The sequence below is a fragment of the Falco rusticolus genome, chromosome 3 (genome assembly GCF_015220075.1).
Source record: "Falco rusticolus isolate bFalRus1 chromosome 3, bFalRus1.pri, whole genome shotgun sequence".
NCBI classification, from domain to species: Eukaryota; Metazoa; Chordata; class Aves; order Falconiformes; family Falconidae; genus Falco; species Falco rusticolus.
Genome location: NC_051189.1, coordinates 4,419,548 through 4,440,855, shown reverse-complemented (window position 1 = coordinate 4,440,855; position 21,308 = coordinate 4,419,548). Strand labels below are relative to the sequence as shown.

General features: G+C 37.7%; 1 protein-coding gene across 1 annotated transcript in view; it reads left to right on the top strand.

The window, feature by feature from the left end:
- Positions 1 to 21,308, top strand: part of AGO2 (argonaute RISC catalytic component 2) — a 64,926-nt gene that overhangs the window by 25,597 nt on the left and 18,021 nt on the right. The window contains 12 exon segments of the mRNA XM_037379047.1: positions 4,811 to 4,992; positions 6,343 to 6,479; positions 6,612 to 6,746; positions 9,246 to 9,333; positions 10,419 to 10,566; positions 10,769 to 10,888; positions 11,243 to 11,365; positions 13,120 to 13,253; positions 16,171 to 16,355; positions 18,305 to 18,471; positions 20,384 to 20,433; positions 20,435 to 20,471. Of these exon segments, the coding sequence (XP_037234944.1) occupies positions 4,811 to 4,992; positions 6,343 to 6,479; positions 6,612 to 6,746; positions 9,246 to 9,333; positions 10,419 to 10,566; positions 10,769 to 10,888; positions 11,243 to 11,365; positions 13,120 to 13,253; positions 16,171 to 16,355; positions 18,305 to 18,471; positions 20,384 to 20,433; positions 20,435 to 20,471 (1,506 nt within the window).

Here is a 21,308-nt window from a genome sequence, read left to right as displayed (position 1 = left end):
TTGAATTTGGGAGAGGGGAGCAGAAGCACCCCTCTGGGCAGCAGCAAGCTGTTGTGTCAGCTTGTTAATCTCATCAAAGCCCACTGTAAGCTGATTCTTGCTATCCACTAGCTGGAAGAAACGCCTCCATCCCTGTATTGCCTGTATGGAACATCTTCCTTAATCCTTTACGACGTGAGAGCTAAATTAATTTAAACTGCACAGGTTGAGACCTGCTAGCTTAACCTCGAGGCAGCTGAAGAAGACTGACATGTTCTGTTTGCCAGCGCTGTATGTGGGGCGGTGACCTCTTTGTTCAGTCACTCCGGTTGTAGCTGTGATGTGTACCCGCATGTGTGACCATTGACTGGTGAAGTAGAAGGGATTCTGTTGGAACATGCTAACACACAAACCCTATAAAACAATTTAGCTTACGTATTTGTGGTCTATTATCAGATTGAATTTCCTGTGGCCTTTCTTATTTCAATGAACACTTGAGGATACGGTTGTTCTTGTTGCTTATTTGTACTATAATAGTTTCCAGAGGCCGTTGTACCCTTCTGGTGTCGGTGCAAAGTGAGGCATGCACAGTTACAGAGGAAGACTGTCTTATCCAGTAGAAATCGATTACAGCCCAAGTATACAAAAGTAAAATGTTACAGGGGGAAAGGGCAATACAGAGAAATGTGGAGATTTGCTTATTTGATAAAACTGGGAACAGAGCTCAAGTCTTCTAAAATTCAGTAGCAGTGTGCTATGAAATACTTCATACTGTGCTTTGCTGTTTCATTGTGTGCCTGTGCAGTGCTTGACATAGTTAATAGTTCTACCTGAATCAAGCTCTTAATAAACATGACTCGTATGAGATTTCCCCCAAATGTATTTAAGTGAATGTCATCCAGTAAAGGTCAGTCTCTACTCCAGTCTTAATTATTTTTCATTAACCAATTAGGTAATGTCTGGGAAAACTATAAAGAAATCATTACAAGTATTGGAGATATTTTTTTTTTGTCTCCGCTTTCACATATAGTATTTCCAGTTCCTACAGATTTGACACATAAGAGTGCAAAGTGTTTGCCAAAGGTGGAATGGTGTGGAATGAGTGTCTCCTAGGGGTTTAAACAAGTCCTCTGGATGCATGCAGAGTTACCTTATAACTGTAATACTTTCCCAGTTGTGGTTATCTGATATATTTTACGACAAGTATGAAGTCCTGCATTTACTAAGTAAGGGTAAATGAAAAATGGTTACCTATGGAGGATAAACAAACTGGGATCAAATTAATCCTTAGATCTAATGAGACTTTGTGAGATGCAAGCTGACCCTACTCTGATTGGGAACGGGGTAAGATGACCTCCTCATCCTGTGCCTTCTGTGTCTGAATGCCTGCTGACCAAATAAAATTCAATTCTCGATTATTTGGATTTTGAAGCCCGTGTACTAAATCATACATGGTAAAAAAAGAAGTCTGGCGGCTGTGTGTCAGCAGGAAATGCTTTCGATGCCCCCGTTCCTTTGTGTCCATGCTAATGAATGTTGTAATCTACACCTGGGAAAAGGTTGACTTCAATGAGTTTGTTAAATCATTTTGGGTGGGACAATTACCTAGCCAGAGTGATGATTATTTGCAGAAGGCAGTCAATGAGGACAGTTTTTAGCGGAGGTTAGCACAAGATGGTTCAGATAGTTTCATCTGTGGGTCACACTTAGGCTTGCTTTTAATAAACTCATTTTTTCCCATTTCCCATGGGATATAGGACTTTGTCAGTTGTTCTGCCATACATATATTAATGTTATTACCTTAGAGAAGAGAGCTACTAGAGATAAATCTTCAGCTGGTTTAAATCGGACGTGGGGAAATTTAGCTTAATAAGGGAAATTTTTACATGATGCTAAATTGGTTTAAGCATGATTTAAACCAGTAAAAAGCTTTTAGGTATTAGGACTTTCCTCCAGCGTAATTAGATTAGGTTTCTTTGGGGGTTTTTTTGGGTGTTCTGTGCATAATAAATGTAATAAGTTTACTGCACATCTGATTACATTTAGGATTATATTGAAAAGATTAATGAACATACAATGATTATGAGGTGATCCTTAATCTCAGTGGAAGAAGGCCTTGATTTACTTGCAGTGTGCATTTGTAGTAGAAGAACGGATGCTAAACAGAAGACTGACACTAAATTGCCAACATTTTTTCCCCCCCCTCTCCTGTTGCTCTTTAATTAATGCACTCTGTCCTCATCTTTTGTCAGAATTGGTTGTTCTGGGGTGGTTGGTGGTTTTTGGGGTTTTTTTGTTTGACCTTGCTGACAACCCTACTTATTATAATTTTTTCTGTTTTCTATTTGGCCTTCATGCTTATCGTATCTTATTTTCATTCCTTTTGTATTGTACCTTATTTTTGCTCTTTAATTCCTTCATATCTTTAGACCTTTTGGAACAAATATGGAATATGTAATCTATTAACAGAATATTTTCTTAGTTTTTATTTGTACACATGGAGAAGAAAGAGGTGTATAGGACTTTGTCAAGGTATGAAGATATTAAGGTTCCTCTTTCCTCATAGGTTCTAACAGCAGGTCCAGGTGACCAGTGAAACTGTAGGAAATAAAAACATTAGATTTGTCTTTAGAGTTAATTCTCAATAATAAAGTACATGGTAAAATTCCGATTTAAAACTACTTTGTCTTGAAATTTTTCATATTTTCTTACCCTGTCAAACATGAGTGTTTATTTGCCCTTAAAATGTAGAGTGGGATAAATAGTTTAAATCTCTTAGTAATATTTTGATTAGCAGTGCTGAAAAGTATATGTGATCTTGTTGATGTGGTTAAAGGATGCATTTTTGGTCCTAATGTGTTTTTATTATTTGATTTGATATTTTTTTTTTTAAACAAACTCTTCAGTAGGATTGGGTGAGATATTAAAGGAAAAAAAGCTGGAAAGTTGGATTTAAACCTTACTTATTTGAGCAGTGACTCTAATAGAACTGTTTTGAAGTGGGGTTAGACCCAGCGGCAGAAGCTGTTTGGGCCAGATACAGCAGTGCGAATTCACCATCACAGATGCTAAACTTAATTGGTATTTGCAGTTTAGCAACTGGAATAGAATTTCTTCAGTCCTGGGTCTTTTATTTCTACCAGAGACATGGATACTGCAACACAGGTAGTGCCGTTTTTCATCATCTTTCATTCCATTGCAGTGAAGGAGTTTTGTAAATTGAAACCAGGAGAGGGGACAAATGGAAATCTTTTTTTTAGATTAAGGGTACCAAAGTTGTTACTAATCAGATTAGTTAAGTATCAACAGTACCAGGAATAGCAGAAATTATGAACCTTGATTTGGAGAAATTTAAAAGGAAAATGCAGTTCAGATGCAACAGACGTCTTCCATCTGCTGTAAATGAGAAGTAAGATGAGGAACTTTTGATGTAGTGGAAAAAAAAGACTTCATAGAAAGCTTCCAACCTGTCGGCCGAAAACCTGAACCTTTATTTGCACAGCTTTTCAGCAGTTAGCCACCCGAGCCAGATTCAGACCAGTGACCCTGCAATTACAGATTCTAGTTCCTGTTGCTCTCCCACAAGCATACAGCTCCTTCCTCTGCTCGAGCCTCCTGGTGAATGATGTTTGTACTACAGGAGAGATGCAACTGTAATACTCATTTTGACTGCCTACTATAAATTGTCAACTCGTATTTTTGGTGTACAGGAAGGCTTATTATTTGTGTTTCATTTTTTTCTTCCTATTTTTCGACTGAAAAAGCTTACTGTCGCAAAAGACTAGATGATTACATGTATTAGCTTGGTGTTACCGATGTATTAGTTTTGCTAGCCCACTAATCACAGTTTGTCTGTTAAATGGATGCCTTTTATATTTAAATTGTAAGTTCCTTAGGACAGGAAAATGCAATGTTTTTGTGTATATCAAGCACAAAGGGATACTCTGATCTTGTTATTTCTTGTAGTCACTCCCAGAACTGCTAATCATTTCAAACAAGCTTAAATTTTAGTCAGTGTAAGAACTTTGGTGCTCAGGCTTTCTTTGTTTTAACAAAGAGGAGAAATCAGCATTGCAAGTAATTACAAGTAACTGGGTGAATTAACTTACTGTAGTGTAGTTTGCCAGTGTTTTTTAGACAAAAAAAATTCAAAGTAGGGCACAACATGTCAAAGGAGTGCCCTTATTTCCTGTCTGATAGCATCACTAGTACTTGGGAGTCATCCTTTATTTTTTCTTTGGTACTCAAAAATAAGATGGTTTTGGGTTGGTGGGTTTTGTAGGTTTTTTCTTCTGTTTGGGGGAAGTGGTGTGTGTTCGTTTTCTCTTTGAAAGCTCCTTGTAGATTTTATTTTCTCTTGTTTGAACTATGTCTACAGTAATAGTATATGAAGTACTCTGGCCTCTAGAGATTGAATACCAGTAATTCACGAATCTTGGCAGGTAGTGATAGACCGTGTTTTGTTTTAAGCATGCAGGATCTGACATGAGCAATGATTCATTAGTATGTCTTAGGTATCTGAACTCGAGTTATCGGATCTTCATGAAGACCTCCCAGTTGATATTCAAGCACTTCCAAATTATAATGTTGCCTCAAAAAGGAAGATAGATGCCAGCTGGGAAGCATGCCAGCTTTTTGAAACACCTTTGGAAAGATCTAGCTGTAAAAAGAGGCTGTACCTAATGTGTGTTGTTTCTTCATCATTGCTTTTTTGTCTTCTCCCATGCTTTATAGCACTGTTTGGAGGAATCCATCATCCCTTCCAAGCCCCTTCCATTTTCCCCTTTAAATGGAAAGAATCATCTTGGTTTGTTGTTTGGCATTGTTGCAGGTGGAGCTGGAGGTCACGCTGCCAGGAGAAGGAAAGGACAGAATATTTAAGGTGGCTATAAAGTGGATGTCCTGTGTGAGTTTGCAGGCTTTACATGATGCTCTTTCTGGTCGGCTGCCAAGTGTTCCATTTGAAACCATCCAGGCACTGGATGTAGTGATGAGGCACTTGCCTTCGATGAGGTGAGGGGAAGACACTGATGTTGTTTAGGAGGTTGCATTGTTATTTCAATCGCTTCAGAGGCTTTTTGGGTAGGATGTGCTTTCACAGCTCAACCAAAATAATAGCTATCTAGCAATGGCATGCTTAGGCAGGAGCTAATACCGTGCTTTTCTGCTCATCTGGTGGAATTAGTAGCCTCCAGCCTGAACACAAGTCCCTTTTGGCAGTGGTCTTCAGACCCGCTCCATGTTTGTGTGCTCTCAGGTCAGCGGTGTCCTACCATCTCACTTGCACTCCGTTTCTCTGTAGGCCTCAGAGAAGGAAGCCCTCCTTCTTGTGGAGGGCTGTTTTCTGAAGTGGAAAATGGTTGGAAGCTGATAGATCTGTAGGAATGGTTTTAAAACGTGTTACCCTGTTCCTCTGTATCCTTGGGCAGATGTTTATTGCCAATTTTGTATAAAAGATGCTGTCCTGGGGGGAGCGGGTATTGCTGTCAACTAGTAGAGCGGTTTTTATAAAAAAGAAAAATACGCAAATTATTTGGGGTTTTTTTTTGAGCAGGTAGGATTTACAGCATTTGCAGTCAAACCCAGGAGATCCTGGGTTTAATTCTGCTGCTGTGAAACAAGTTGCTCAAGACCACTGTTCAAATTACGTTTAGTTGGAAAGTAAGGAACAAAGCTTAGTAGGGCTGAACTTTCACATTCTGAAGGGATAAACAGGGGAAATTTGTTAAATTTATCTAAATATCATTAAATAGTCTTTTAGTACGTTTACTTCATCCTCACGTTAAGGATAAAAAAAAAAAATCACTTCAGTCATGTTTTGCAACACAGAAAACAGCTCAGGCTAGTTAGTCAGACATCTTTGTTCAGAGAAATATTGGTGCTGGTTTTGATTAGTTTGCTATTAAGCATGCAGTATGGAATTACCAAGACGAAAGATGTGTCAAAAATATTTGTTACATCTATTGTTTACCCACACAAAATTTCCCTGGATTTCGGAGGAAGCTATTCACAAGTAAAGGGAGAGATTATTACATTGCTCAATAGCAGAGTTGTTTATTTTCTTACTGAAGCATAACTGAATTTTTAATAGAGTACAGAAAATGTTATTAATGTGTTTTTGTTTTAATTAGTAGGTATATTAAGGAATATATTGAAAATAAATGTAAACATGAGGAGTAGCAGATTTCTTACTGTAACTAGCTGGAATTTGAGAGGCATAACTTGAGCCGTGACAGGAATTTCAGATTATTGGCCATTTGAAACACTGACGTTTCTGTGCTTTTGTAGGAATTTGCAATAGTTATGGCTTTACTGCAATTGTTTTTTGGCTTTAGTTTTATGATCTGAATTTATTTATTGCAGATATACTCCTGTGGGGCGATCTTTTTTTACAGCATCAGAAGGGTGCTCAAATCCATTGGGTGGTGGCAGAGAAGTTTGGTTTGGCTTCCATCAATCAGTCAGACCTTCATTATGGAAAATGATGTTAAATATTGATGGTAGGTCCTATAAAAATATTTCCCTGTTCCTTCTTTCTGTTTCAATGGAAAGGCAAAAAATTATTCCTTTAGCGTTTCTTAAAAATTTCCTCAGTCTTGTTGTCTTACAGCATTTAACGTTTTTGTCTACAGTATCTGCAACTGCATTTTACAAAGCACAGCCAGTTATCGAGTTTGTATGTGAAGTTTTGGACTTCAAAAGTATTGAAGAACAACAAAAACCTCTGACAGATTCCCAAAGGGTAAAGTTTACCAAAGAAATAAAAGGTAATAATTAAATTACATAAAACTGCTTTATTCTGTCTGATGTGTTACCATTACATATTCAGAATGTTTTCTGTAGTGGTTGCCTTATTAGGAGACAGATCATCATAGTGAACAAGGCATGTACACTTTCTGAGCAAAACTGAGAAGCAAGAGTCATTTTATTACTTGTATTTCAAGACGTTCAGAAGTCAGTGTTATGTTTAAGTCTACTTTTTCTCTTACGACATCAGTTAATCTCTGTAGCTTGAGTGAGTCACTTTGTGAATAGAAGCAAAGTTGGGTCAGTTCACGTAAGTATGTGGGTTCAGATTTGATGAATTGCTAGTACAAAAAGTGAAGTGAGCATATTTGTTTATTTATTGAACCAGCCACATTTAGGGCTCAGGTATGCACATAATTACTACATATTCAAGAATCTGTAGTAACTATATATGTGCATGAATTTTGCCTGTGGCAAATACAGAGTGGTTTAATTAGCTTTGCCCTTAATGAAAGTTCTTCAGTGAAACCATGAAGATGATACGTTTTACTCCCAAGTGGTGGGCTGAACTAAAACTTTCTAGCAGATGCATGATAATTTATTCTAGCGAGATTAATTATTGGCTTGTGACTTGTGCAAGCTTCTTGTTTAAGTGTAGGTTCTTATTACTGCTCTGTGGTGGCATCTGAGAGCATCTCATCGCAGAGCTACTGCTGAGATCTTTTCAGCATGTAGAGCAGCATCCCCTATTATGTCAGTCTCCTTAAAACCAGTTTATCTTCCCACATGAATATTGCTTTATTGTATTTAGAAGTTATACTTACTCTAGTGCTTTACTCTTCTCGAAGTACCCCCATCTCTAAATTAAATACAAATTAAGTTAGAAATACAAAAAATTCCTATTTTTCACTTTTGAAGCGTATTGGTAGTGCCAATCCCATTCCATGACAGAAATACTTCAGTTACTAATCTGATGATTTCAAAATGTTCACAACAACTGGGATTTCATGGTTTTTTAACATTATCTGATCTTAAATTTTTCCTGTTACTGATGTCAAGGTTTTCATATTCCAGATTTTACTAATACTTGAGCAGTGGTTTTTTGCATACTTAAGTATATTCCATACATATACTTTCCTGGAATTAAATTACAGTTATTCTAATATGTAATAATTGAATCAGAATAGGAGGAATGGATCTTACTGGTTTTGTTCACTGCAGGTTTCTGGAAAATCAAGGTTCTTCCTTCATGATATGCTTGATAGGAAGAAAGCACGTTAAAAAAGAAAAACTCCATAAATATATCATGTAGCTTCCTTGTTTCCACAAAATCATCTTTGCCCAAGAAGTAGTTAGCAAGAGAAGTATAAATAAATCCTGAGTTTGTACTGGTTGTAATTGTTTTGAAAAAATAATGAGGCACTGAATTGCTGGCTGCTATTGTAATTTTCTCCATGAGGATTTTTGTTCCTCAGATAAAGTACTCATCTCAAATTTGCAGCAAAGCTAGCTGTAAATTGAGGCATTGAGGTAAAAATTTATCTTATTAAAAGGTAAATGTACTGTGATACAGATTTCAGAGATACTCAGGAAAACTTTATTGATGGTTTCATAATAGATGACACTCAGAACCCTAAGAAATTATGTGCAAAGCTTACTATGTTTGGCAAGTTATAAGTGCCTTTGGCAGATAGGGGAAATATGCACTGTTACTCAGCAGCAGCCTGAGTTTATATACATGTGCAGATATAGAAGTTTTCCTATCTACAGCCCCCTCTTTCCTATCCCTGCACATTCAGCTTCTGTCTCTAATAGTCCACATACATCTGTTTCTGTCTGAACATACTAAAAGCAGGAAAATGCTGCATTCAAGCTTATATTTGTGGGTAGTGGTCAGTTAGAAACGCTTCTTTACAGGTAGCTGTGCTGTGCTGATTTCAGGTGGATAATTTCTTCTTGTGGAAGTTGCTGGCTTTCAGGTGGGCTTGGCTTTTCCGTCAGGGGAGTTTGCAGCAGATCTTTGCCTTCACAAAGAATGAAGCTCTGTGGCTTCATTTCCCGTGAGCTCCTAGAGAATGTTATGGGTTTTTTCCCCACCCCAATTCCTTAGTTCAGAGTTGGTTGCAGTAGTTGGAGGTCTCACAGACGTTGTATGTTTAGACATAAAGTATAAGGCAGTTGTGTGCCCTTTTTGTCCTTTCACCATCCTGGACTTCCTTAGACGTCTAGAATTGGAATTCACAAAATGCATTCAGCTTCATCTGCAAACTCTTGGGGCTTTGGGGTTTGCCATTTCTCTTGAATTTGTTGTTGAGCTTTGGCTGAAGCTCAGGGGGTTTGAATTTTAAGACTACAGATCGGGTTTTTTGAGTTCTGTCTGGGATATACCCTTCAGTGCTCAGAGAATGTGCTAAATAGCAAATAGCTTTACCGTACAGTTTAAGTGGTCTTGTGCAGCAATTTAAGGGGCTAACACCTTGATTTTGAAGAAATGGTGATACATATTTTCCAATTTGTAGGTCTAAAGGTGGAGATAACACACTGTGGACAAATGAAAAGGAAGTACAGAGTGTGCAATGTCACCAGACGACCAGCAAGTCACCAAACGTAAAGTATTTTGCTTCTTTTTAAGCTTATGTCTAAGCTCAGGCTGGAAAAGTATCTTGCCTACCTTACTGACACAGGAAAAGTTGTCTTGAAAAACAATACTTTCTTTGGTCAGTACATTTAAAATGCACCTCAAGTAATTTTCACAGTTTTGCTGTTGTTTTTGGTCTATTTCTATTCTCTAATCAACATCATGGCATTTGAACCAATTGCTTTATTTTAAATCTTCGGTGGTGTGTTGGTCTTTTTTGTTTTGTGTTTTGGGTTTTTTTTATTTATTTATGGATTTCTTCAACATTGGAAGAACAGGGTGCCCTATTGGTAGCATAATGTTTCCTAGAACAGTTGAGTAGAAAAGCAGTGCCAATTGGGATCAACTTTGTAATCTTGATTATTACCGATCTATTCTTCCTCTGGAATAAATGTTTATTTTTATCACTAACCAGAGATGTACAAGTAACCTGAATGTGGAGGTATTTATTCTCATTTTTAAGGAAGTAGCATAAGGAACAAAACATACCAGCTTTTCACAAGGAGATAACTGATCAGTACTTAAATCTGGTAATTATATGTTTGGGCTTTGTGTTATGTTTTTTCAGTGGTGCATTATTTTAATGAAAGGATAGTGTTTGTGCTGCTTTGATGTATATGCAGATGTGTGTGCATATTCCAAAATATATTTGTAATGTACGGAAAGAGAGAAATGCATTTCTGAAGCAAGAATTGGTTTTGTGACTCCCGTAGCAGGCTTGCCTTTTTTTGTGTGTGGAATATCATAAAATGTAATACTAGGAACATCCCAAATAAACAGGAGACGCTAGTCTGTCTCCAAGGCACCCAGTCTTAGGAAATTAATTTATAGCTTCAGGTATGAAGAATGTTAGAGAAATAGTCTTCTGTTGTACTGTTAGAAGACAGACGGTAGTGGCAATGATGGAATCTTAATTATAGAAGTACACTTGCATCATTTCAGCAAGGTAGGTGTAATCTCAATAAGCTTAACTTGTGCCAAGAATGTATTGAGCAAGTGTGGGAAAGTATTTTACATAAAGTAAAGGCTTGTTTTCATGTTTGATTTCCAATAGATTCCCGCTTCAGCAGGAGAATGGACAAACAGTTGAATGCACTGTAGCTCAGTATTTTAAGGACAGGCACAAATTAGTTCTACGCTATCCTCACCTTCCATGTTTACAAGTTGGACAGGAGCAGAAACACACATACCTTCCTCTTGAGGCAAGTAAACTTTTAGATAATACTGTATTCTGGGAATGGGGGAAGGAGGTAGAGGTAAAAAACCACAAATGTTGGCAAACTTTTTAGTTTCTGACTTTAGAAATACTATAGTACAGCAAGAAAAAAAAACAAAACACCCAGCAGCCAAAAAAAAACAGTTGCGTTGTGGTTTTTTGACTCCCTTCGTGTGGAATTATTTTAGGTGTGCAACATAGTGGCAGGACAAAGATGCATAAAGAAACTCACTGACAATCAAACTTCCACTATGATTCGAGCAACTGCCAGATCAGCACCTGACCGTCAAGAAGAGATAAGCAAATTGGTGAGTGTTCCGTCAAACATGAGTCAAGTGTAGTAATGGACTTTGGTTTTCTTACCATTAGCAGATACTGAATGCTTTTTGCACTACGCACAGGTTATGAGCTTGTTTTTATAAGCCTTTCTCCATTAATTAGAAGTACTTTCTCACAAAAGGTTTTCAAGTGGGTTTTTTGGTGCTTTGTTTCAAATTCTGAGGCATCCATGTATCCCAGTAGAATTAGTAGAGGCAGTGCATGTGTGGCTTCACCCATATATAAGGGGCATGTGCCCAAATACAGGTGATCTCAAAAAGTTTTGATCTCATAAAAATAACTTCTTTTTCTGCAAGAAATATCATCATTCCTTTCAATTTCAGATGCGGAGTGCGAGTTTTAATACTGACCCTTATGTTCGTGAATTTGGAATAATGGTCAAAGACGAAATGACAGATGTGACCGGTAGAGTCCTACAGCCTCCTTCAATCCTCTACGGAGGCAGGGTATGTTGAACAGATACTGTACAATCTGTGATAGCTTCTATTACCAGCTGTGATAATTTCTGTAATATAATTGTTTTAGATCATGTTGGATGTAATGGGATGAAGTCATTGTAGGTGTAATGTTTAGAACTTATTTTTAAGGTTTGAAAGTCCTTAAATGTATGGTCCGTTTTGCATCTCACTCAATTGCTGCTTTATTTCTGAAAGTAAAGCTAAGTTAAAAATATGTTTATGTAAACTTCAGAGAAACGTGTCTTTCTTTCATGCACTCTTTTACTGTGTGTTGCAAGAAGAAACCTGCAAATAGTGGTTCAGATCAGTGTGTATAGAGATGAACAGAAACAACTTTAATTATTGCTGTTTATATTTTCTTCCATTAACTGAAATCTTCTGAATTTCTGGTTGGTTTTGAGTCTTCTGGGTGGAGCATCTATGTTTAGGACTATTTTAAGATATTAAATCTATCAACATATACTTCTCTAGAGCCATCTCTTCCTGTGGGAGTATTTATTCACAGTTTCTTTCTTTACAAGGGCTTTTCAGATGGCCTTTCTGACATAATCGTCCTACTGTAATATCTTTCAAAAAAAGCTTGAGAAACAGGATTTTCTATCAATTATATAATGTGTCTTGGTTTTATGCAAGGTGAAAGCTTTGATAGCTGGGATAGCTTAATTTATGGAGTCTTATGATGAATCCCTTCTAGATCATGTATTGCCAGCTGAAGAGAGTTCTGTTACCTCCATAAACCTGCAATGGGAGAAGAAGATCTTGCATCTTCTGTCTAAAGCTCTTCACACACAATTGGGCAGATTAGCTCAAACCTTTCTTGATGGAAAGGTTAAGATAACCCAGTTGTCTTTGCCTGATCCTGATTAGGGACGGTGCTCCCATGAGCTGTTCTGGCACCGGGGGAGCAGGGGGAGCAAGAGTTTAATGGCAGATCAATGATGGGAAGTCCAAGCAGGGGGGTACTGCATTCAGCAGACATAACTCTTTGCAAAATGACTTATCAGAGCTGTGTGTCCGTCCTGAAAAATTCCCATTAATTTTAGCTTTTGCTGCTAAATGGGAAGGTGGACACCATGGTAACTTGTCTAAAACACCTATGGGATACTAATACTTACTAAGGTAATGAATATCACCAGGATTACTTTAGTCATCTTATTATATCCCTTGTCCTCTAGATAATCCATCACAGTAGAGTCTGCTTAATGGGAGAAAAAGTGTTGCACAGGTCATAGTTGAATGCCTGATCATCTTTTGTCAGCTTGTTCACTTCTTTCTAGAGTTGTGTGAGTGACATTGAACCACTACTTGCCTTTACTTAGTGATGTCTAAAATATTGATAATACTTAAATTGCTCTTGCAAAGTTCACTAAGTGGTTGTAAAGTCACTGTAGAAATGTATGTTCTCGTTAACTTTACATACCAAGTGTGAACCTGACTTACTACCCATATGTAATTTCTATCTGCTGCTGATTTATATAACCAAAGGAAACCATCAACAATGAAAATTAACAATATGAGCTTTATTTTTATGAGCCTTATTTTCACCTGGCAAGCAAACTGTCTTGCTACAGTGATAGAATGCTCTTTATAAGGTAAGTTAGATGATGTAACAGTGGAGAAAAAGGCCTAAAAATATAAATATCCTGCTAGTTGGAGAGAAGTAGAAGCATAACTGACTTTTGTTAGTATGAATCAATTTTTGCTTTAGCATTTTTTTTTTTTTTCCCCCCTTACGCTTCCAGAACAAAGCAATCGCTACACCAGTTCAAGGAGTCTGGGACATGAGGAATAAACAATTTCATACTGGAATTGAAATAAAGGTTTGGGCGATTGCATGTTTTGCTCCCCAGCGCCAATGCACTGAAGTTCATCTTAAGTAAGTGTGTTTCATCAGATGGTGATTTTATTATTTATGAATATTAGTATGACAACAAAAATATATATTCTAAATAAGTGAAATTATATTTTAAGTTGTTTAACATATGATAGTACAACTTTGACAGTGCTTTTGGAGTTCTGAGTCTTTGTGTTTTGAATGATGCCGATACGATTTCAGTGCCAGCATCATGAAATCCTCTAAGTCAGACTTACCAAAAGCAATTTGTGTTATATGGCAGGTTTCTGACCAGTGAGGTCTTAGGACAAAGTTTAAGATGACTGAAATGATGTCATAATGAGTATTTATCATTAAGTATTTGTCAGGAGTGAAAGCTAACATGTATGTTGTCTTAAGTTCTTTTCCTGGTTATATGGAATAGATTTATTCATGCAGAACCTATTTAAAAGGAAAATTTTGAAAAGGAATCCAACTTCTGTCTACTAACAAGGTTACTCTTACGTGCAAGTTGCTGTATTTACAAGATGAGTAGGACTAGTTTTGTTGAAAGATTCATTCAAATATTCCAAGTCAAATCTGGTTTCTCTGTCTTTGGATGGAACATGATTGTTGAAAGATTATTGTTAGAAGTGACATCTGCTATTCTTAGATCAGGGAAAGTGCGTGACTCCGTAGATGGATTGTCTGATTCCTTTTTTTGCAAGCAGTTGCTTTCTCTTCATGCATGGGCAAGTGCTGCAGCTCTTAGAGGTGACTAGCAGGTGACTCAACGGCTCTTTGTAAGGTGAACGGAAGACAGTGATTGTTCATAACAATACTATTGCCATAACAGTGTTCCTTTAGATGATTTGCCAAATATCTTGGGAATTTTCCCCTAACAAGTGGTGAGTAAACAGTGGGAATCTTACCTTTTACTTTTCTTCCTATTGTGTAAGGCTAGGGACTTGTTCTCTCCAGGTACGTAACAGGAACTAAACTGCCAGAGAATTCTCCCTTCCACGCTGTTGCTTCTAGTGGAGATGCTGCATAGAAGTTAGTTTTGAGAGAGAGACAGAAGTCTTCAACATAATAAGCCAAAATAAAATTATTTGTTGGTTTAGATGGAGTTTGTCCTCACTGTGAAAGGACATTCCTTCATACTAGGAATATGACTGCATCCAGCTGCATCTTGTTGCCTCTTGTTACATCTTGTTGAGCAAGTTGGAACTCTGCTGCTGTAGATCTGTCAGAGTAAACACCTTCAAAATCCCTGAAAGTCTTCAAAACCATCCTGGTTTACCTCTCAGGAACAGGGAGAGAACCTTTCCTCTTGGACACCATACTTGCAGATGGACTTCTAAAGGCTCAAAAACTGTGCTGTTTTAGACTTGCATATTCTGCCGCTGACTCTTTCTGCTTAGTGGTGAGTGCCTGTTTTGCCAGGGAAGACGCTTAATGTACCTATTTCTGCAAGAAGCCACATGCTGCGGGGCTGAAGCTCATAGACTGTTATGATTCATTAAAGTTAACAATGGGTTTGGAAGAAACTAAATCTTCACACCCTCTCAAGTGGGTAAGACTGTATCATCTCTCACCCTGTGGTTAAGACGAGCAACTTTTTAGACACCTATGGGGGCATCCACTCCAAAATAATAAAAGGGGCTCTTTATCAGCATTTATGTCACTTAGGCGTTGCTGCCAGGGGTCATGTTTACTGTGGCGGTCATTAAGCCAAGAGCCAAAGGACATTTCTAGGTATGTCTGCACTAGTGTTTTAGTTTGGATGAGGAGTGTGTATTTGATGTCATTCTCCTTATAGTCACCAATTGCCTTACCATGTTCTGCATCAAGGAGCAGTCTGAGTGTACAGTATGGATTTTTTTTTTTTTTTTTTTTTTTTTTTTTTTGACAAAATTGGGCTCGAGGATGTGCTTCGGCCACTAAAGGATGCTCAGCCCACGGCAGCAGACAAGCCACTCTGATGAGAAATCCCAGAAACATAGAGCATGGATGCTAGTCCTTTGGCGCCAAGTACTCTGTTTGGTCTGCGTTGTGACACCTCACTACTTGCTCATCTTGTCTTTGTTTTGTGGGGATGGGACTTACAGACTACTCGGGCACCACTGACTGCAGGCATCTGACCTGGAGAAGCCATGACATTGAAGATGCTTTCCAGGCTGGTTATACTCTAGAGAGCCCTAGGCATCTACACTGGAGTACTTCTGATTGTCTTGCTTGTAGCAGGCACGCTGTCCTTTTGGTGTCCCTGCAAAAGGAAAGATGGCCAAGCGCTACCGTGTCAACTAGAGCCCAGAGAAGGAGGCAGGCTGCAACACAGCTGCAAGCACGGGGCCGGGGGCAGTCTTCACTGGTAAAAGCCTCTTGACAAAATCAGGTTTCTGACTGGTTCCATCAAAGGGTGACTTATTTACATCATCCTTATGAAGGTTTGTGTTCACCTCCAGAATAGACCTTTTCTCTGAGATCTAGCAAGGTTTTCTTGTGCATTATTGTTGACATTTGATCAGTTCATGGAGACACAATTCTTGGTAACTTCTGGTGGATGTTTTTCTTACCAAGAAAAAGAAGGAACTCCAGCCATTTCTGTAGTGGTAAGTACCAGACGGAAGTTTGTACTATAGAAGAGCAGGCTATCCAAAATATCATCATTGTGGTTTGTTTTTTTTTTTCAAAAAGTAGCTTATACTGTATGTGCAGTAGAAAGATCAAATAAGGTGGAATTTGCTTTGGAAATTAAGCTTTTATTAATGGTGTTACTTATGCTGTGTATTTCCTCCCCTGTCTTTCCTTCAGTGACTACATAGGCATAGTCAATTAAAGATGTGCGTGGGGTAAATTCCCAGGTTTTTGGACAGCGCAACTCTACAGGCTTAACAGAATTGTTCCATTAAAAATAAGAACAAGCAAGATGGGGTTTGCTACCTAAGAAACTAATCTATTTATTTATGTCCCTTAGGTCCTTTACAGAGCAACTGAGGAAGATTTCCAGAGATGCAGGAATGCCAATCCAGGGGCAGCCGTGCTTCTGTAAATACGCGCAGGGAGCCGACAGTGTGGAGCCCATGTTCAGACATCTCAAGAACACTTACACTGGGCTGCAGCTCGTTGTAGTAATTTTGCCAGGAAAAACACCAGTCTATGGTCAGTAAGTGCAAATCATGAGCGTGTGTTTCAGTCACAACTTCATGTATTTTTTTGTGAAGTAGCTGAATGAGAGAAGTTTCTTTCTGGTTTAACTATATAAATTCCATTTAGGGAATGGGCTGTAAATTAATTTTATTCTTGTTCTTGTGCTGCATGATGTTTTATATTAAGACCTTAATTCTTTTAATTATTTTTGTCTGTGCTTTTCATTTGCTTTGCCACATTCTTGCTGTTAGTTGCATTTGAGATGCAGTTTGTGAGTGAGAAAGCTAAACCAGGGCCTTTGTGGCTTTGATGAAATTGTTACGCAGTGGATTAAAATATAATTACTATAACTTGTTTGTGAAGCATACCAAGTGATTTGAAGAAGTAATGCCCTCAAGAACTGTGCAGCTTTTAGAACATCGTTGCTTACGTCATCACCTTTGGCAAAGAAAGTTTAGTGAAGGAGATTTCCACCAATTGATTTTTTTGCCTATTCTTTCAGTTTGAGTCTGGGGTTGTGAGGAGACAGATGCATGGAAGGTGAAAACTCAGCAAGTTAAACTGTTTTTTTGAAAGAGATTGACATTTAGGGCATTTTACATAGCACATAAACATAGCTTTTAAATGTTTCAGATAAACCATGCATTTTAGTTTTAATTAGCCCTTCCTATAGGCAAGACTGCTCATTTTCTTATCCTGCCTTTCCCCTTTATTCACTTCCCTTGCCTAGTTGCAGTACCATCCGCTATTTTTCTCCCATAGCTTCATGGACTGGCTCTTCTCTAATGGCTCAGATCTACCAAACAGCTGCAGATTTGTTTTATCCCATCCCATTCCCCACCCTTACCAATTTAATAAAGCAGAAAGTAATTTCCTACCTTTCTTTTCTCAAGATTATCTCATGTAAGATAAAAAGAGATTTAAAAAGGAACCTTAATAAAATCCCCTTGAATTCAGCCTTGCAAAGAAAGTGGCTCATCTCTTAAGTTGTTCAATAGAAATTCAGTGCAAAATGACATTTTCACTTCTGCTGCTTGGCATTAAAAGAGACTCTTTACTTAACCGCTGAGAGGATGTGGAACCACTCTCATCTGCTTTCCTTGTCATGATCTTTAATTATAGTTCTTTCTGCCCCCTCTAATCATCTCTTAATTTTCTCCCTGTGCTCTTCCATAGTCTTGCACTTCCTTTACCACATCTTGTCTTGTCTTCTCACCCTTCTCCTCAAAAAGCCTCTTTCCCTTTCTTGTTGCCAAAGGAGAAGGGGGGGTGGGTGTGTGTGTGCGCTGTTCTCTGAGCCTGCCTTGGAGCCTAAATTTCTTCTTTTCCTGAGTGTAAGAGTATAGCTCTCCTAAAGCCTTTAAGTCTCGATTTTGTTGGTACCAATAAGATTTGTTCTAACCTTTTGAATAGTACAGTTCTTGCTGAGTTTCTTCTGGAGTTTTTATGGGCTGTCCTTTGCTAAACTAGCCACTTATGCAAGTGGTGAACTTGCACTGATGAACTGATAAAAGTGGTTGGCTGAATATTACTCAGCACATTACTATTAAGTTTGCAGTACTAGTTCAGTGTTCAATAATGAAAGAAGTGCTCATCATCCTAATGCTTTTCATGTTACCTACTTTATTAGCCAAAGGTTCTTCCATGCTGATTATGTCATTATAAATTACACTGTCATTATAAAATTAGTGTAATTTCACAAAAAAAAAAAAAAGTATTCTTGGTTAAAAGAAGCAACAGTGCCTTTAGTTATATTTAGGACCCAGTCACTGCGCTGTTGGCAGACGAAGCAGTATGGAAGTGGGAGGAGGTTTACTGAAGGCTGGGGTTGAGTCTGGGGATTAGGTTTTTTCTTGTTTCTTAAAACTCTAGATGTAATTAATTGTCACTGAATTAATGTCTCCTATGTTGTTTGATTTGCAATATGCAAATATTTTGGGGTTTTTTTCTCTGTTTTGCAGCGGAGGTGAAGCGTGTTGGTGACACTGTGCTGGGAATGGCTACGCAGTGTGTTCAGATGAAAAACGTTCAAAGAACAACACCGCAAACTCTGTCTAACCTTTGCTTAAAAATAAATGTCAAATTAGGAGGTGTAAATAATATTTTACTGCCACAGGGAAGGTAAGCTGTCTTTCAGAGATGAAGAGGGTATTGTATTGTAAAGAGAACGTGCGTCATATTAAGATAACTGTGTGCTTTTATCTGTAGTCGTAGCACCATAGTTTTAAGTGACTCTTCTGACGAACCTGTTGTTCGGCTTCTAATAAGTTGTCCTGCAAAAGTTAGGTTACAAAGACTGGAGAAGAGCCCTTGTTCCATTTTGAAATCTGACCATTGAAGATAGCAACTTTCATTTGAATGAAAAATTTATAGTATTTTATTTGCCTTGAGTTTTCAGAAACAAATTTAGACAGTCTTGAATAGTAGTGCCTTTTCCTTGTGGTCAAGATCCTTCATTTTGTTGTATGTCTTAATTTACATAGACATTTAAAAATCCAAAAGCTGGGAGCAGAAAAGTACTGATTGGTTTCCAGGTCCAGTTTATCTTGCAATTTCTTATTTGGATTACATTGATAAGTTTTAGTCATACTGTGACTATGTTCTGTGAAGTTGCTTTGATGCTATTTAATTCTGTATCTGACATGTCACTGAAGTTCTGCATATAGTTGAGTGGGAGTGAAAGAAATGTCTTGCTTATTTGTTAAAAAGGAGGGACCATGCTGTTAAAGACTACATTTGGTTTGTGTGTCATCTCAAAACAAATGTTCTTCAATTGAAACTTCTAATCAGTTTTATTGAAAAAATAAGCAATAAGAAATTCTAATGGAAGAATGAACAAGATACAGCTTGTTCTGACTTACCAGTGCAGAATAGAGAAGGCTAGCATAAATATATATATCAAGTTTCTTTAGTCAAAATGAACAGCTAGGTTTCTATGTTAGTAAAAAGATGGCATTTTTACAATCATTGTATTTCAAGTTATAGAGGGAGCTCAGGGAACAACTTTCTACATCGTTCTTGGGAGCCTGTTTCAAAGAAGTCAACATTCTGTTTTGCACAGATAAGCACGTTTTCACTTTGGCATATTTAGGCTAGTCGGAAGGCAGCTGCTGAAAAGTAATCCAACAACAAGTACTTAGGGAGGGGAAAAAAAAGAACACATTATCAGAAAGCATATATATTTTGTGTATCTTGTTAAATTTTGTTTATTGAACTAAATATACTCAGCCTGGGTAATGTGCTTGTTGGAGATCCTATTAAAGCAATTAAAAATCATCATATTGCAGAGCATGTGTTTCAAAGGCACAGCGGGTTGGTTTGTTTTAGTTTTTCAAAAAGGAGTTAAGAGATACTGCTGTGGAAACAAAACAGAAACACACACACGCGCACCCCATATAAATAGTTCCATGCTTTATGTATTCCTAAACATAAGTACTCTGTTAAATGTTAAATGGCACGTGTTGACAAATAATGTGGCCAGAAAGTTGAATTCTGCTCATTATACCATTAAACTATGCATTCATGAACATGGAGTTCAGTAGAGGGAGGAGGAAAATGGCACAACTACACACAACACCTAGACATTCTGGAAAAGTGCAGGTTTTAAGCAGTTAAATAGAAATCTTTTTGAATATCTTCTGTTGGTTGAAGGGGTGGGAATGAAACAAAACCATAGCATCTGTATATGTGCACCGTTACTTAATTTTATCATCAATGTTATTTGATGCTAAGGAATCAACTTCTACTCCTTTCTGTGGTCTAATTAATAAAGGCTGCAATTCTCCAAGTTACAAAGGAAATTTTTTCCTCATTTTTAATGTTAAACAACAACTAGCCATGCTTTAAAAATATATTGAGGATTCTCACACTAAATGGTTATCTGGACTTCTAATTACTGTCACAATACAAGTGACCAACTCTGATCAAGTGCAAATAGTTGACTAATTCCCTTGAAGAGTATAGAGTGCTATTTGCTTGAGTTAGTGTGCTTTATTAAGCATAAGTTTTGCTGCTTTTACAAATTTGATTTCTCTTATCAGCCGCCAGTATTTCAACAGCCTGTCATATTCCTTGGAGCAGATGTAACCCATCACCAGCTGGAGATGGAAAAAGCCTTCTATTGCCGCAGTGAGTAAATTGTGGAATGATCTTTAACCCCTGCTCTCTCCTGCTGCTCAGCTGTAATGCATTTTATTACTTTCACTTCTTTTGCGGTTCATTTTTTTCAGATTGCCTAATCATAGTAGTATAAAAGATTTTTTTGCAAGTATCTCATGAAACTTTGGAGAGCTTGCTCTGATACTAATTACTTAAAAGTGTGTATTGGCTTGTAAAATACCTGAACTGCTAATACACAGAGGAGCTTTTCCATTAGCTGATATTTAACAGCAACCTGTAATAAGGTGGTGCATGTTTAAATCTGCTTTTTCAGCAGTTAAAATGTTAAGAATTTATCCATTACTGATGGGGAACTAAGCTGGCTCAGTTGTGGTTTTGGGGAATTCAGGCTTCCTGATAACACAAAATGTGCAGTAATCGCTTGAAAATGTGCTCCTTAAATACAGGAACGGCCTTTGATTATGTCAAGCGCCTGTAATGTTTGCTCTGGCTTATTTAATAATGAAGATCTTCGGTGCAGTATGTGCAGCATCTTAGCCTGTGGTGTTAAATGAACAAGTAACTGTTTTAAGAAGTTACACGTATATGGCCAGGGAAAAGCATGTGGAGATGTGCTTAGCTGTGATGCTGACATAGGGAATTTGGAATCTTTTTGATTGTTTGTTTTTTTGAGTCCCGCACTACTTTAACAAATTTTTATTTTTTTTTCAATATATGAATAGTAATTTTTTACAATATATGAATATTTCATAAATACAAAATCCCTTCCCTTGGCGAGCGGTGTCTGTTTGGTGTGGATATTCTGTGGTGCCTCACCATCTGAGTTTTAGAGATTCATCCACATTG